The following is a 17,815-nucleotide window of genomic DNA, read 5'->3' as shown; positions in this document are numbered from 1 at the left end:
ATTTCATGGAAGAAGATCAACTCAAACTGGATTTGTCTAATATCAGCTAAGTTTGTGCAACTTTCAGTGAAATAAGGTTACCAAAAAATAGTTGTAAAAACAACAACCCACTGAAATGCTAGACACTATCATAAATGATACCTATAACTTTTAGGGTAAAGTGCAAAGCATTGCTTTCAACAAAAACCAAGGCAATGTATATAAATACAGTCTTTTGATCCATAGTTAGCGCCTCCTTCTGTACCCCCTGCCTACACTCTTCTTTTTGATTATCATTTAGGCACTAGCTGCATATTAACCTCTGATCCTTGCTTCACATGGTTACAGTCCAGACTGCTTCAAAAGGTTATGTAGGCTAATGTGGTTTTGATTGGTTGGCTTTTATTCTCTCATTCTCTCTCTCTCTCTTTTTTTTTTTTTTAAATATCTTTTCGTGAGCTACATGGAATGGGCGAGCTTTTCTGTTTTCATCTAGGTTTTTTTATCTGGACATGCATGTGAACTTAAGAATGAAAGTTGTATTTTGAGAGCAGATTGAGTTGTGGAAAATGTAGATAGAGTCATCATGCCTTTTCATCAACTCTAGCATTACAAAATCAGTTTAGATCTGTCCAATGAAAGTACAAAAGCATCTAATCCATGAAGCCAGTAAGAAATATCTTCTTTCAGTAGGAAGTTCTGTCATCTAGTCAGTTTTGAGGGAATGTACATATATATCAATGGTATGAGACAATATTAGCCAATCAGACTCTGAATTGTCTGGGAAGGAGAAGGTCTGTTTTTTGGAGATATCAGTTCTGCTAATGTCATATTGAGAAAAATTCGAAAAGTTAATCATTCTGGCTTTTGAAGACAAAAAAAAGATTTGTATCTCAATAGTCTCCCCAGTCAGGAAATGATAATGATTTTAATTCACAATTAAGCAATCACTTTTCCCTCACTAAAATGTTCTTTGACTTTCACCCTGTTTTACATACAGTTAGAGTGTATCTCCTCCTTTTACTTATCTTTCAGCTAAATTCAGGCAGAAGTGCTGACAGTGAAAAAATTTTGGAGTACCTTTTATGAGTCATACTAGGAAGACTCAATCAAAAGAATCATGGAAGGGATTTGAGAGGTTCCATAGGAGGACCTGCCCTACCTAAATTGACTTTATAGGTTTCTGGCTAACGTGTGTGTGTGCAATTGGGGTTAAGGAAATTCAACAAGTCCTCCACATGATCTCTTCCAGTACTTCCTTATCTTTGCAGTTGAAAACAGGTTTTCTCATGTCTGAATTAATCTACCTTTTGGAAGCTTAAGATCTCTCTGCTTTGTTGTATTTGATATAAAACTAATTGTAAGATTTTAGTTTTTCTCATTTTGGCAGCCTATTTAGTATTGAAGGCTGCTGTTTTGTCTCATCACTTCTTTTCTGAAAAGAAAGTTCCCATTTGTATTAGCTCTCCTTCATTAGTCATATTTCCTCATGTTGTAATATTCCTTAGTACTCTCTTAATCCTCTGAAGGTGAAATCTTCATAAATGGAAAACAAAAAAGTGGATTTGTTGTGTTAGCTAACACTGCAGTAGTCCAGGGGATTAAGTCAGATGTTCTCCACAGAGGTGATGCCCTCAGAGGGGGATGATTCCATTTGCTGTAGTAGTTTATTTCAAATTCAGCATGTGACCCACTGCAAAACTTACGTCCCTCTTTGCAGAACTGCTGCTCTGCATTTAACGAACTGACTCTTGTAGTGATGGCTTCAACCTTTATTGTGTTGCTTATTCTTTTGTGGTTCTAGTATCTTGGACTTGTTGAATGTTATCTGTTTTTTTCTGATGACTTTGTAGTTTTCAGATTTATACTGTTCCACAATGCCTACAGTTTCACCTATGGTAGTATGACTATGTAGTTATCTACACATTTAAAATGCATTTAATTAATTGCATTAATTGCATATTAAGACAAATGTTGACCAGGAACTCTGGTGAGTTTCTCTGCTCATTGTCTCCTAGTTTGACAATAAACTACCCTGGTTAGCTTTTCCAATGCCCATCTTAAAAGCAATTTCTATAGATGGTATTTTCTAGAATCGCAGTTTGGGTTTCGAAGTTCTGAGCCTTATAATCTCTACTGTCTCTCCTGTTATCCTTTATAGGAAGACTACTTTGACAGAATTTATTCTTGACAAAACGATTTTGACTACTGTATATAATTTTAATGTCTTTAAGCTTCAAATATATTGTTTCCTTTATTGCTTTGTATTGTCTTGAAGTCCCAGAGAAGGGCTAAGCTTGAAAGGGACTTCTAAAGTTCATCTGGTGCTGGGTGCCCAGGATCATGTCTAGATGGCTTTTGAGTATCCCTAAGGCCAGACACTCCACCATCTCTCTGGGAAACCCATCCAAGTGCTTGGTCCCTTCAAAGAGAAAAGATGTTTTCTGCTACTCAGAGGGAATCTCCTCTGTTTCAGTTGGTGCCCATTGCTTTTTGTCTTGCCATAACCAAAAGGAAGGGAGCTTGATCTGTCTTCTTTGTACTCTCCCTTTGGATAACTTTTCTTAGTAATCTCAAATAAGGGTGTCCTGTCTGCAACTCCCAGTTTTCTGTTGTGTCCCAGTTTTAAAGATAGGCATTTGCTTTGACTTTCTCTCTTGGATCTTTATCCGTCCTTCAAAATTCTCATAAAATAGTGTCTGATAGCTTGGAGTTTATCTTAGATGTGTCTTTAAATATTCTTCACATCTCTCTAATTTGAAAATGTTATCTAAAAACTCTCTTTGACTTGTTCTCTTCTTAGTGTATCTTGTCTTCTAGTCTCACTGTTGTTAAATTTATGTTGTCTTCCTGGTTGCAGTTAATCTTTTTAATGATCATTTAAATAAGAAAACCCCCTACAACAATTGGTGTCTCATATTCATCTGTTATTTAATGGATATTTTATATTTGTATATCCCTTGTTTTTTGCAAGACTCTTTGCTAATCTAACTAATTAGCTGTGTAAGCCACGGGAATTTGATTTGTGTTTAACTGTTATGTCTGTAATCATTATCCCACTATAGTCTAATTCATTTCTTTGAAGAAAAAAAAAGGCTTTTAAAACTTAATACTTCGCAATAAAGTTGTTAGACTACTAAGTGGGCAGATTTAATTGAAAAAAAAAATCAAAGCAGAGGTAGGGCAGCTTCAATACATATTTTGTTGCTCACCACAAATAAGTTACACAGAAAAATCTGTAACTTAAGGAGACCTTTCTAAAATGTATTAAAATTTAAGTGTTTTGAATGGATGTTTCTCAGTAATACCTTTAACTGATATTTTTCATGTGAGGATGATGTTCTGCAAATGAGAGTTTATATTTGTCACTGGGAAATGGCTTGAGCTTCTAAACTTCCAAAAGAGTAATTTGAAATAGTGAACAACTGAAAACAATTTATACTCCTCAGACAGCAAGTAGTAATAGCAGAACACCAGAATTTGTTGGACTGCAGCACTGACACTTCTCTTAGACAGTAATTGAAAAAATATGTGATAGAATGCCTGTGTACTTGGTGCTTAGGATGCTGTTAATATATTTATCATATGGATTGGATAGGAGGTCTGGTTATTCTCAAAGTAAAGAAGAAAATTATTTTTAATGGGTAATAGGACAAATATTACCTCTTTGTGCTGAACAGAAAAGCAAGAATTTTGATGAAGAGAAGATTAATTAATTAATTAATTTGTACCATTCTCTCATTTCATCTCCAGTTGAATGAATAAAACAATATCAAGAAAATTGCCATCCAAACTGTGCAGATAAAGTAAGGCACTTCAATGTTGAATTTTTCCTGTGACTTCAGCAGTGATTTTTGAGATATCTGTTGATATACTATATGCCCAGTAAACAAGCTTTTGTCACAGAAAGAAAAGGAAAGCCATAAGCAAAGGCATGCCACATTTCTTTGTTTCATGAAGAATAATGCTGTGGCCATAAATAAAAATAGCACAGGTGGTTGCAGTTGCAATTAGTTGTGCCATCTTAAACATTTCCAGTTAAAAGTAGTGATATTTGTGAAATTTTGGTCACTGCAGCTAGCATGGTACATCTGCAGAGGTGTAGGGAAGGGGTGCTGAACACAAGGGCAAACTAATGAACATTTGTATCTGTATTGGAAAATATTGGCTGAAGAATATTGAGCAAACAGTGATAATTAAAATCTCTGGAAGTGAAACAGAGTATGTGTCGAGATGTCAAAGAGAATATGTGCTAGAGGTATGTTTTAGCTAATGACAAAACTCTTATTTCAACTCAGTCTTCAGGTATCATAAAACAGTTTCCGATAGTCCCGTTTTAATTTCAGAAATTAATATTTTATTTCAGAAATTAATATTTTAATATTTTAAATTAATATTTTATGCAAGTTCATTCACACTAATTCAATCAGAAGTATTTCAGATTCACTGAGACAAGCAGGTTTTTAAGAAGTATTCTAGTTTTTTCTGCCTAAAAATGCAGAACTCGAAAATAATTAGATATTGTGCCTCATCAGAAAAGCTGTTGCAGTGATGAAAACTGTTTTTTCAATCCTTTTTTTTCCACTGCTGTGGGCTGGAATCTTTCATGATAGAAGATTTCTTTTCTGATGTAAAGCAATATTTAACATAACGTTGTTTTTGTAGACAAAATATTAATGTGGAGCTTTGTGTGAGATGAATCTGACAAAAAGGTTAGGACTTGGAGAAGGTGGGGAGATAAAATCTACTCATACACAGTAAAATTACAAATTACAGCAAAATCTTTTGTTATTGTTTGTATTAAGTAAAAAAGCCTATAGGTCTTTCTTACTAGTCCAGAGATACTGCTTCTAATTAGGGTATTTTCACCAAAAATGAAAACATAAAATTTGTATCTGATAATTCATGAATATCTGATAATTCATAGGATTCATCCTTTCTAACTTACAGGTTCCTAAGATAGGTCATAGAAATGAACACTGAAAAATGTTCCATTGAACATCCATTGTTTCATTGTAGAAGGACTGTGGAGTGAATAGTTCATAATTCATCATATTTTTATCTAGCATTAGATGAGTTTATCCTCCCAACAGTGTCCTTAAGACAGGAACATGTTCAGAGAAAGAATTGGAAATACTTGAAGAAACATTTTGATTTATATGTAAATCTGTTTACCTCTTCTGGTAAATATTTAGTCTTCAGTGAATTTAGAAACATTTGAATTCAGAATCTGAAGATTATACATTAGAGTAGAATAATATATTAGTGATAATATCATATATTATGTAGTTGTAATAATACTAGTAGTGATAATGTATTTCTAATGTCTTATGTCTCAATGAGGTATTTTTGGAGTAGTGCATATATCTGAAAACATTCTTAGCTATGGTTAAGCGATTTGTGTTCCTGAGATCTTTCAAGATTCTCTATTTTCTTGATGTGTAATAAGTCATAGATGGCTTTAATAGTTTGTACTTTACTGTATATACTTACCCCAGTTTCAAATTTGGAGAATGATTTTTCACATTAAAGAAAATCTAGCTGTTTCTGTATTTTATACCCCAATCAAAGAATATTTCTTTGCAGAAAAAAAAGGAGATTTAGGTAATTGCTTCCACAAGCATTTGGCACACAGTAAAGTAGAATTCCTAATCTTTATCATGTGTGGAAGACCAATTACTGGTAAGAAATCAAATCAGAAGATCCAATGTCTCAAAACCCTATGCATTTACAGTGACATAGAGCTTAGAGCATGGGATCAAACTTAAGGATTTTGCATTCTACACATACATCGCTGTCCACCCGCATCTGCAATGTGTTCAGGAACGCATTGAACAGGAAGACATGCAGGAAAAAAATTGAAGCAGGCACAACCATGACGGTAGAAACTTAGAAATTACTTAAACCTCTGTGAAATGCTCTATATCCCTTTCATTTTTGGAAACTGCATGATAGTTACCCTTTTGAACATGTTGTAATTGCAAGTCATAGCTGCCAGTGACTGATCACTTGGGTAGGGTGAATTGCAGTGTGTATCAATGCCACTAGACAAGAGGCTCTTGCTGAAGAGAGTGAAACTTAGTTCTGCAAACAGAAGATTACTGGCATTAATTGAAGGCATGAATACAGCTGAAAAGTAAAATCTTATTAGCTGCATTAAGAATTAGCAGCATGGGACAAATTGCCATTAACATTAAAAACTGAAATTGGTACTGCATTTGGGGTAATGATCCATTGATTGGCCTGAGGACATTGCTGGTGACGCTAATGTCTTTAAGCAGTGGTAAAAGGCAGCAGCCTGGAGCTTACAGCAAAGTGGCTTACCAACAACCACAGACATCCCTGATCCTCTCCCCTTGCTTATCTGCAGGATACAGCTGTTGCTGAAACCAAGTTAAATGTTCTCGTCTTAGAGAAACAGATTGGCAGGGATACTGAAAATATAAAATCTATTCCCAACACACAGACCTCAAAGAAAAGCAAAACACAGCAGAGAGTGATATTTTTGCCCAGAAAGAACTCATGAAGGCCATACAGTCAACTTCTGAGTTGCTGACAAGTAAGCCTTTTTGATCTCCTGGTAATTTAAATAACTTTTCACAGTCTTCTCTAGAAGCACATTAAGCTTTTTCATTTTATGACACATTTATTGCAGATTAGTTACTCTCTGCTGCTTTTTTGCCATTGTAAAATCTAATGAGCGTAGAAGCTAATGTAACATTTTGGAAATGAAACATCATGGGGCTGGAGACTGCAGGCATTGTGATTCCTTCCGTGTGTTAGCATCCTTTATTTACTTTATGCTTACCTCATTTTATCCATTTTGCAGCAGGAAGAGTCAAGAGCTCACAAGTATGTCTGTTGGGCTTCCCCCCTGATTCTGACAGTTGCTGTTGCTGATTGACACCACTGTACAATCACAGTAACTCTATTTTTCTTATCTTGTCCCTACAGTCTTAATTATGTCAGATTGTAACCTTGGGGTATTTTCTCTTTTTTTTCCTCAGCCCTATTGTTAATGTGCAAGAAGGCCTCAGAACTCTGTGGTAATATTCCATAAAATAAAGGGACTGCGGTGTTACATTTTTAGCCTTGCTGCTGTTAGTCTGTACTTCTCTCTCCTACTTTATAACTTTGTGTGTAGTTATACAATAGAATATCTTATTGCAAGATGTTTTCACTGGAAAATCATTCTTATTTGTATAATATTTTGAGTTGGAAAACAATAAAGTCTGTAAAGTTCAAACTGTAAAGTTGACCTTCTTTTGTCTTGCATTACCATGGGTGTCATCATTTTGTTCCTTTAATCTCAGTCAGTCAATGGTGAGAGGAAGGACTGGGGTTTCATGAAACATTTCTTTCCTTACTGAACATAATATAGAAACACTTGGTGTTTCTTCTTGGCTGGGAATGCCATGCCCACATGAGTGAGAAAGGCAGTTGTCCCTTCTGTCAGGAGTTCAGGTCTATTTCTGATACAGTTTTGGCATCAAAAGAAAATTGGGGGAAAAACACTCTTCTGTTATAGTACTTGCAAAGTAATCCAAATACTGTTAATGAGGAGAAGGTATGTATTAATTTGCTCACCAGTTTAGATTCGGTGTAGAAAACACAGTTTCAATAAAACATGCATTTTTCTTTTGTTTTCTCTATACACACAGAGCTTTCCTACAGCAACAGGCAAATTATGGTAATGTCTTAGAGGAACAAGCAGTGGTTGTGTGGTTACTGAGTGGGATCTTTGCCTGCAGTAAAATTTTACTTTACAAACTAAATGTGACAACAGAATTGCATGCATAAACTGTTCCTGGGAGCTGAGACCTATTTAAAACAAGCAGCCTGGGTACACTCTGCCCATGACTGGAAGTCCTTTTAGACTCTGGAACTAGTCCTGACCTAGTCTTTGAAAGCATGTGTTTCTTGAGCCTGCTGTGTGCAGTACTGAAGGCTTTCCTACATGGCTCTCCACAGGCCATACCATAGCTCATGTCCTTTAAGAATAAACTCATAAACCCATAGAAAAGATGGCACTTGACAAGTTTACCTTAAAGAGAATATATGCTTATTTGAACTGTGACCTTTTAAAATTTCACAGCCTGTGAATTATTTTTGAGAGGAACAAGAAATTTGTGCCAAAGAAGTTGATAATTGAGCTCAAAAGGGTTTAAACAAATAGAAAAATAGGAAAAAAAGATGGTATTTCTGTGACATAGATTAAATAGGACTCAGCAGAGACAGGGAACTGACTCTACCTAGCACGTGATGCTGCATCTGGAATGCTGTGTCTAGCTTAAAGCTCCCCAGTTCAAAGGAGACATCATTAAACTGGAGGCAATTAGAGAAGGACTATCATTTGGGGTAGCTGGAGCTTTTGCTGTGTGAGGAGAGGCTGAGGGAGCTGGGGTTTTTCAGTGTGAAAAAGGAAATTGCTTCAGGGGTACCTGCCAATAGCCTCCAATGTCAGAGGGGCAGCATCTCTTCTCCATCAAGGTGGTGGAGTCAGGCTCTTCACAGTGATGCTTGATAAGAGGGTGAGTGGTGATAGATACGAATTGAAACAAAAGTTTTAGACTGGATATAAAGAAAAATGTCTGAGACGCCAGCCTCACTGGAGTCCTGGTAGACAATATCCACTGCTATCCCTGAATCTGCCAAGCTGGTCATTGCGTTGCAGAGGTATCAAATTGGTTGAGCATGGCTTCCTGTTAGTGAATCCATGATGATTGCTTTTGATGGTTTTCTTGTCCTTAATGTGCCTTGAAATTATTTTCATGATTCATTTATCTGTCTCTTTCCCAGGGACTGATGTGAGGCTGATTTCTGTATTTCCCTGGGTATTCTTGAAGATAGGAGTGAGATCTGCTGGGTCTTCAAATGGCTATCCCAATCATCACTATCATTCAAAGACTATTGAGTGACTTCACAATGACATCATCCAACTTCATCAGCACCTGCAGGGTGCATCCTGTCAGGTCCCATGGACCTACATGTGTCAGTTTTGCTTAAGTATTCTCTAATCTGATCTTCTTCCACCCAGAATAGTTTTACCTTTCTCCAGATTTTCATGCTGCTTCTAGGACCTGGGATTCCTGAAGGTTTGGCTTGATAGTGAAGACAGGCAAAGAAGCCATTCAATACTTTAGCTTTTTCCACATTCTGTGTCATTGGTGCCCTATCTCATACACTGGGGCCCTGTTTCATGGGTGTGCATTTTCTGTAGTCTTCCTTTTGTTCCCTTTGTGTGTAAAGAAACACTTTTTATTGCTCTTGATGTCTCTCATCAGATTCAATTCTAATTGGATTTCAGCTTTCCTAACTGTGTCTGCATGCTGGGACTTGGACTATATACCTCCCAGGTTACCTGTCCCTGCTTCCACCTATTTTATGCTTCTTTTTTATGTTTAAATTTGGTCAACAGCAACATGTTCATCCATGCAAGCCTCCTGGCATTTTTAAACATCTCCCTGCTTGTTGAGATGGACTGTTGTGGAATTTGAAGGTGATCTTTTAATATTCCTTAGCTCTCTTGGGTCCCTCTTCTCTCCAGGGTCTTATCCAATGGGACTCTTCCAAGCAGATATGTGAAGAGTCCCAAGTCTGCTTATCTGAAGTCCAGAACTGTGATCTTGCATTTTGCCCTCCAATCCCTTCACAGTACTGAACTCTCCTATCATGGTCACTGCAGCCAAGGCTGCCTTCTGCCTGCACAGTCCCAGAGTCTTCCCTTTTTTTGTGAGAGTGAGCAGAGCATCTCTTCTTACTGTTTTTTTCTGTCACTTGGAATGGGAGGTTGCTACCGATGTTCTCCAAGATCCTCCTGCGCTGTGTATGCCCCAAGTGGGTTGAAGTGTCCCCCAAGTCATCCAGGACTATGAATATAAAGCTGCTTCAAGCTTTGAGCAGGAAACTGGACTAGGAATTTCTCATGTCTCAACTGGATTATCCTATGATCCTGTGATGCTTGTGCATTTCTTGGATTATCATATGGTCATTTGTGTTTCCTATGGAGAGAGATTGTTTATCTGCAAGAGGTGACTTCCTCTTAGGGCAGTATGCCATTTGTGTGGGGTTACTCACAGGTCAGGGTCTGTAAGTGCCCCTCAGGATGATTTGCAAATGAACTGTGTTTGCATGGCCACGTTTTGGAGGTGGGAGAGGCTACAGGGGTGGCTTCTGTGAGGAGTTACCAGCAGCTTCCCCCATGTCTGGCAGAGCCAATGCCAGCTGGCTCCGGGACAGACCCATTGCTGGCCAAGTCTGACCCAGTTAGATACGGTGATAATATCTCTGTGATAACATATTTAAGACTGGGTGTTTTTAAGGTATTGAGAGAACCTGAATGAGTATTAATACTTGTATTAAAATAAGAGTTAGGCTTTAGTATGAATTGTGGGAGAGGTATGTAGATAATTGTTTTTACATGCTGGAAAGAGGAGAGCTTTTTACATGTTGCATAAAGTAGCTGTTTTCTTCATGGATTCTTAAGTTCTTCAACGAAGCAAATGATATATTCTAATGAGTTTCGCTTGGTTGAAGCATTCTGCTTTATTTACTTATTTATTGTTGTTTTTTGACCATTGGAATATGCAGTTCCCCTTCCTGACTGTCTCCTGTGAATGAGCACCACACTAGGATTACATCACAGTTTTAACAGGCTGTTAGATGTTTGAAAATTTTGCATTTTTGTTTACAGGCAGATAAAGAACCTGCTTACATTTGCATTGTATATCATTTCTGGAGTAGCTGTTTATGGCAATAAATCAATGTAAGATTCCTGCTGTAGTTACCTAATGGCACCTAATTGAAAGCTTTCATCTGATTCCACCTGTTTTCAGTAGATAATTTCCTCATAGAGTAAATGTTTTTCTCCATTTCCACTGTTAGGTATAAAACAAGAGAAGTCATCAATGAATCACAAAAAAATGTCAAGAGAAAGAAATTAGCTACTTTTGGGCATTAGGAATGTGGAGAGTTTGGTAAGAAAAGCTTCTTTGGGAAGATCAAGGCATTTCTCTGTTCCTCTCAGCTCTCACCTGTGCTGGATGTTTCACTCAGTAACGCATCAGTTCTTGCTTCTATTTCCTTGAACAGCTTGATGAAAGACAAACAGTTAGGGCAGCCAAGAAAAATAAATTTCATTACATCATTCTCGGGTGTATATATTTAAGTTAATTAGTTATGCTCAATTTTATTTCTTTGTTCTCTAATCTGTCTAAACTATGTTACAGGCTCCAGTGATCTGTGAAGACTAAATAATGTGCAAGCTTGTACACGGTATTTTCTGACTAGGAAGAAAAAGCTCTTGTTTACTTCTCTTAACCTTTGTTGAGGAACTTTAACCATGGGAATAAAATAGGAAACAGGTCTGGTACAGAACTAAATGTTTACTGATGTATTTTTAAACAAGTGAAGTGTACTGACATTGTCAGGTGAAGACAGTGTAAACATTGCTGCAGAGTTTTAATTGTGTACTGACTAAGAAGTGGATTTTTTTTCCCAACTGTGTAATATGTCTGATGATTAATCTAGTATCCATTAGGAGTGCAAGACATCAGTGCTATGCACAATAAGTTCTTTCATCCCCAGGCCAAGAACCATTTTGCAGTCGTAATGCAAGGATGCCTACAGATCTGTGTGGGTGTACATAAACTCTAACCTGAACATCTTGTAGTGTTCTCGAGTGGGAGGGTAATTTCGCCTCTTCATTGATTTTACTGATGTCTCTTATGAGCGAGCAGTGCCGTTTCCCTCACCTGTGATGAATTGTGTGTGCTACACAATGTGGGCTATTGCTCACCAGAGGATTAAGCAGGAGCAACAAACCTGCTTTATTTTCTTCAAACCTTTCATCGGTGGAAGACAATTGCGTCATCGTGTTCAATTGTAACATATTGATACAGAAACGAAGACTTCCGGTTTTTCTAGAGGAGACTGCCTCGGCTGACAAAGATGCTTACATTGCATCTGGATTGTTTACAAAAAATGGCTGCATTACTTGTACTGAAATCTTCAAAAGCAAATAAATTTTATGAGTAGTCTCAGCACAGTTAAATTAAGCTGTCCTAAGTACCTGCAGTAACCATGGAATTTAAAAGTCTGGATTACTGCAGCAGTTCTTTGTCTGGGATATGGTACGTACTGTACTTGGATTTTAATGGAGCCATTTATACAGATTTTATACTTTCTCATAAAACTCAAGGTGAATGGAAACAAGCGTGGGCTAAATGTTTTCACTTCTCAATATTCTTTCTGTTACAGAATCTTGCTGGCTTTCTTAATTGCTAACTTATGCTGTTTCTTTGTCTTCTAGAATGTCGGGTGGTGAAATCCACTTCCTATACTAAAATAGCTTCGAGTTCACGTAGGAGCACCACCAAGAGCCCAGGCCCATCCCGACGCAGCAAGTCTCCTGCTTCTACTAGCTCAGGTAAAGCAAGCAAACAGTCTTTCTTCGCAACAGCAACCATTCTGTTCCAACAGAATGGGCAACGCACTTAAAATAATTCCACATTTCTGTGGAAAAACATTGAATGTATAAAATAGTTGATACTGAAAATTCGTGTGGTTTTCTCAGTGACATCTGAGGTCAAGTGTCTTCCCAATACAGAATAAAGCTTCAGCATCTTATAAATCATACTCTGGCATTACAGTGGTTCAATTCACTTCATTTTTTCAAGCATATTTTTGCTTCCAATACCTAAACACAGAGGAAAAAAGATGTATGGTAGTCTTTATACTAGGAACTGAATGAGAAAAATCCAAAAAGTAGCCCAAGTTATGGAGCGTAAGAGCTGTGTTGCTGAAAGGGTAATTTTGTAATCTTTTTTAGTTTTGTTTCTGAGGGAGTGAGGAAAGGATTTATTAAAGATCATGAGGGTATTGAGGATATTGGGCAGGGCAGAGAAAGAATGCAGTTACAGATGTTAATGTGAGGTGCAAAGATAGCTGAGGAAGAAATGTCAGAATTGACCTAACAAACCAGTGATACAGGCTGGAGAAGACACAGTAAAAAACTTTCGAAAGTTCTGTCTGAAGGGCCTTGCTTTGGCTGCCTTTGCAGTAGCTCCCACTAGATAGCTGATGAGTTTTTCAGCCCTGCAGTTTTTCCCTAGCAGAAAAAATAAATAAACCAAAAAGTGAATTAGATTTCCAGTACTGGTGCCTGAAGGTATGAATAATCCTTGGTGTGAGCCATTTGAGTAGACCCATTCAAGCATTTGCAGCATTGCTTGTGAATACAGATTTTGCAAGAAGCAAACATTAGAGCAGTCTGGAAGCCACCTCCCTTTTTGCCTCAGTCTTCTGCCAAGAGGAAAGCAAGTGGCATCCTGAAACCTGCATCCAGCACCATAAGGTCTCTGTGGGGAAGTGGTGATCAGAATGGCCCGGTGCTGGTTTCAAAGAGGGTAGAGATAGACCAACTTGAACTTTTTTTTTCTTTTACAAAAAGACAAAGATGAGAAAAAAAGATCTTGCTCTGGGAAGGAGGAAAGTGGGAGAGACACAATGAGGGACAGATGTGTAGATGTAGGTAGCAGGGCTGGGAGGCGACTTGCCTCTTACACATCCTAGAGAACAGCTGAGATACACAAACCTGAATAGAGGTATTGGGATAAAATATCAGTTGTGAGGAACAAGTCCAGAGTAACTCTTTCATAAATATGTTACTTTCTTTGTAGCTAGGTGGAACAGAGTTAAATTTAAGGGCAGTCCTGTTTAGTGTGTGAATGTTACAGACTCTGAGGTTTTTTTCCTAATGAATTTGTGAGTAGAGATAATAAACATTGAACTGTGTATGCTCATTTCTATGTGAAATAAGTGAATAATACCGAATCTATGGGGTTTCTATGGGACTAGCAACATTTTTTTCTGTGTTGAATATCTGATACCATGTTAGTTTTGGTCCTGAAAGAAATAATACTCTTTTTACTTAAAGGTTCCGGGGAAGTCTAGGTGAGGAAATCTTAGCTTCTTGCAGTCCACTTCTGTAAATGTCTGAGCAGAATATATTACATACTTCAAAAGATCAGGAGATTATTTTACAGCCTATGGAAAAATGGGAATGTTTTTACAATACAACAGCAATAATTAATATATCATTACATTTATAGCAAGAAGTGAAACAGTGTAGTGAAAATATTAAAAATGCAAACTATTTTGGATGGTGCTGTGCTGATGACAGATGTAACCATCTTAAACATTTCTCTGAAAATATATTTATAGGAAGTAAGCACATGTTAGTTTGTCACCAGCAGCATTTCTTCAGGGTTCAGGTCTAGGACCAGTTTTGTTCAATATTTTTAATAATGTTCTGGATAGAGGAGGTGAAAGTGCCAGTAAAAATTTTGAGGATGATGACAAACTTGGAGGTGCTGAGGACTCTGAAGGAACAAGATGCTTTGCAAAGGGATCTAGGTAGGTTGGAGCATTGGGCAATGATTAATGGGATGGAGTTTAAGAAGAACAAATACCAAATTCTGCACCTGGGATGGAGTAATGCCAGGCACGAGTGTAAGCTGGGAGAGGAGTTGCTGGAGAGCAGCTGTGCAGAAGGGATCTGGGAATGCTGGTTGGCAGCTGGCTCGTTACAAGTCAGCGATGTGCCCTGGTAACCAGGAGAGCAAACTGCAACCTAGGGTGTGTCAAACACAGCTCCACCAGCCAGGTGAAAGAGGGGATCACCAGGATGTGTTCAGGGTTGGTGTGGCCTCACCTTGAGCACTGTGTACAGTTCTGGGCACCACAGCTTACAAATGATGGGAAAGGGTCCAGAAGTGGGCAACAAAAGTGATGAAAGGGCTGGAAGGTATGTCCTATAGGGAACAGCTAAGGACTTTGGGCTTGTCTTGTTGTGAGAAAAGGGCTGAGGAATGACCTAATTGCTTTCTACGGCTTCCTGAGGAGGAGATGTGGAGATGAAGGTGCCGAGCTCTTCTTTCTGGTATTCAGTGACAAGGCACATTGGAATGGTTCAAAGCTGCAGGGAAGTAGGGAAGGTTTAGACTGGACATTGGGGAAGCATTTCTTTTTGAGAGCTTTATCAAGCATTGGAACAGGCTGCCCAGGGAAGTGGTTGAGTCAGCATCCGTGGAGATATTTAAAAAATTTGTAGACATGGCACTGAGGGATATGGTTTAGTGGTAGACTTGGCAGTGCTGGATTAACAGTTGGATTTGATGATCCTAAAGGTCTTCTCTGGTCTAAACTACTCAATGATTCTATAGCTAGGAAGCATTCCTTTACCAAGAAATACTGTGTGGTTGCTTGGATGACAGGTGCTCACCAAAGCCACTCTATTGTGAAGCTCCACTTCTCACCTAAATGTGCTGAAGTTTTGATCAGCCCTGAGTTGGTCAGGCAGTTGGACTAGATGGTTGTTGTAGGAACCTTCCAATGGAACTATTCTATTTTATTCTGTTATGTTCTGTCCTATTCGATTTTAAATTTGTTAAGCTTAAAAAGGATAAACAACTGAAAATGTTTCTATAGAATTTATTTTTAGTTAGGGGAACAGCTCTGATTTGGATGTATCTCTGCTTTTTGCAAGTAGGTCAAATTTTGTGAACATTACAATAAGCCTATTTCTAACCTTACATACATGAGTACTTAGATCAGTATTACTTTCAAACAAGGAAACAATATTGTACTAAGCACTTGCTATCAAGAATTGCTTTTAAAACACATAAAGCTAAAACTAGTCAATGATTTTCTAAAAATGCAATTTTATATTAGACATTGCATTTTTAAAAAACAGTAGTAGAAAGAAAGAGGACAGTGGTTTTAGACAAAACCCAACATTCTCCCATGAAATGCAGAATGGAGAGATTTCACTTTTCTGCCACCCAGCAAGCATAAAATTGCTGCTTGTTTCTTGGAATTCTGTGTACCTGTGACAGAAGCAGAATAGAGAAATTGCTGTCTAGCACACATATGAGCTGATAATTTTTTTCCATGAGGTCTACATTAAATATCTCAGTACTAGAGAAGCTCCTGAATGACTTGTGCATAGCTGGAAGTTATGCTTTTGTTGTCATGTTTTTACTGCTAAGTGTATGTACGTGTATTTTTATTGTATGTTGTTAAACTGCTTTCAGTTAAACTCTAAACTACTTTTAGAGATTTTTCTTGCATTAGCAATAAACAGGGAAAATAAGAAGAAGAGTAGGTTCTTTGTTCTGATCAAAGACAATACATACATATTACAAAAAGTTAACGGTGTATCATTTTCTGAAGAATTTTGTCTCAGAACAAAGTTGGAAGAAGGAGGGATAAAGGGAAACAGAAAGCACACTTGGTAGTGTACCCTTGACAAAAAGCTGAGAGAGGTGAATGGAAAAGAGCGTGTTGCTAATTAGAAAGAATTCAATTCCTTTTGTTTCTTTTTGATTCTTGCTGCACTTTGAGAAGTCTGCACATTCTAATTGCACAAAAGGATCATATTTCTGCTTCAGACTTAAATTAATGTTCATATCAAGAAAATACACATGGATAATTACATGGGCCAAAAAAGGAAAGTTCTATAGACAAAGACTATGTTAAAAAAATATTCAAATCTTAAAGTTAGATATTAAAACTGGTAAAATTGTCGAATGAAGAGACATCCTTGAGTTAACTTTTATTCTTTTGTGTATGCATCTGTAGTATGGTATAGTCTTTAATGCAGGTATTCAACAGCATAGCTGATTTAGATCATCATTTTTGGAGTTAATGAAGGCAAAATCTTGGGCCATTTTCCCATTATTAGAGAAATAAATGTATAAACAAGGCTAAGACACGTAGACAATCTATTCTGGTTTAGGCACTTAAATGCCATCCTCAACAACTGTTTCCCTTCTTTGACACAGAATTTCAGGTAGTCAATGAATTAAGCCAGACTTTGGCTTACACTAACGATTTATTAATTGGATGAAGTCCATGAGTTCATTTTTCTGAGCAAATGGTAGTTTGGGGTGATAAACTTCTTCAAATTCATCCCAATAACATCTGAAGTTGCTTACAGAAATCAAAGGACTTACATGGAGGGATTGGTCATTTGTTGTTTTTCTGTGTCTTGTTTTTGCATCTGTAAGTCTGGAACAACAATATTTTACCAAAACCAGTGCTTTGAAGATAAACTCAGTAATGTTAAATTATTTTGGGGGAAATTCTGCTTAAAGGCCCTTGCTTTCCATTTCAGTCTCACCTTGTTGTAGAGACCGCTGACTCTGTGAGGAGCAGGCAAAGGACCCTAAATGTCCCCTCTCCCTGGGGAGCCATCACCCACTGTCCTGGAAAACCATCTCCCTCATTGTCTCATCTGCTACTGGGGAAAAAGGACTCTTAATAACGATTGCAATGCTCTTAGATGACTTTCACCCTTTGCAGGTGCTTTTTGCCCTCTGCTGCCCCTAAAGACAGCCTCCTTGGCTGAAAGCTCTATACAGAACCTACCACAACAGCACTTTCAGGCTTTGCAGATACATGACTATGGGAATAACATCATGGGAATAAGAGGATGAGAAACACCATCTCACAGGTTCTAGAACACACTGCAATGGCAGCACAGGGCTAAGTGGGGAATCTGTGATGGGAAATCAGGCTGCAGGGTTGCAGGGAAAGACCCTTAATGAAACCAGAGGCTGCAAAAGTGATCAGGGCCACAAAGGTTCAAGTCTGTGCTCTGGTTAGCTGAGGGCACAATAAAATGTATCCGTCTGTGAGAAACACGCACTCACTGTTGTTTTTTGAGCTATGCAATCTGCAGTGAGCAAAAGGACTGCATCTGCCTTTACGCCATTTTTTGGCATATTTCAAAGGCATGTATGCCTTTACATAGGTGGTGTTCACCTTTTTTCCA

At 37.8% G+C, this 17,815-nt stretch overlaps 1 protein-coding gene across 3 annotated transcripts in view; it reads left to right on the top strand.

Annotated features, from left to right (window-relative positions):
* Positions 1-17,815, top strand: part of DCLK1 (doublecortin like kinase 1) — a 237,884-nt gene that overhangs the window by 143,281 nt on the left and 76,788 nt on the right. For all 3 annotated transcript variants that reach the window (XM_058800587.1, XM_058800588.1, XM_058800590.1), the window contains exon 5: positions 12,290-12,406. In XM_058800587.1, coding sequence (XP_058656570.1) covers positions 12,290-12,406 — 117 coding nt within the window. The remainder of the gene's footprint in view (positions 1-12,289; positions 12,407-17,815) is intronic.

This window comes from Ammospiza caudacuta, chromosome 2 (genome assembly GCF_027887145.1).
Source record: "Ammospiza caudacuta isolate bAmmCau1 chromosome 2, bAmmCau1.pri, whole genome shotgun sequence".
In the NCBI taxonomy this organism is placed as follows: Eukaryota; Metazoa; Chordata; class Aves; order Passeriformes; family Passerellidae; genus Ammospiza; species Ammospiza caudacuta.
This window is presented reverse-complemented; position numbering and strand designations above follow the sequence as displayed.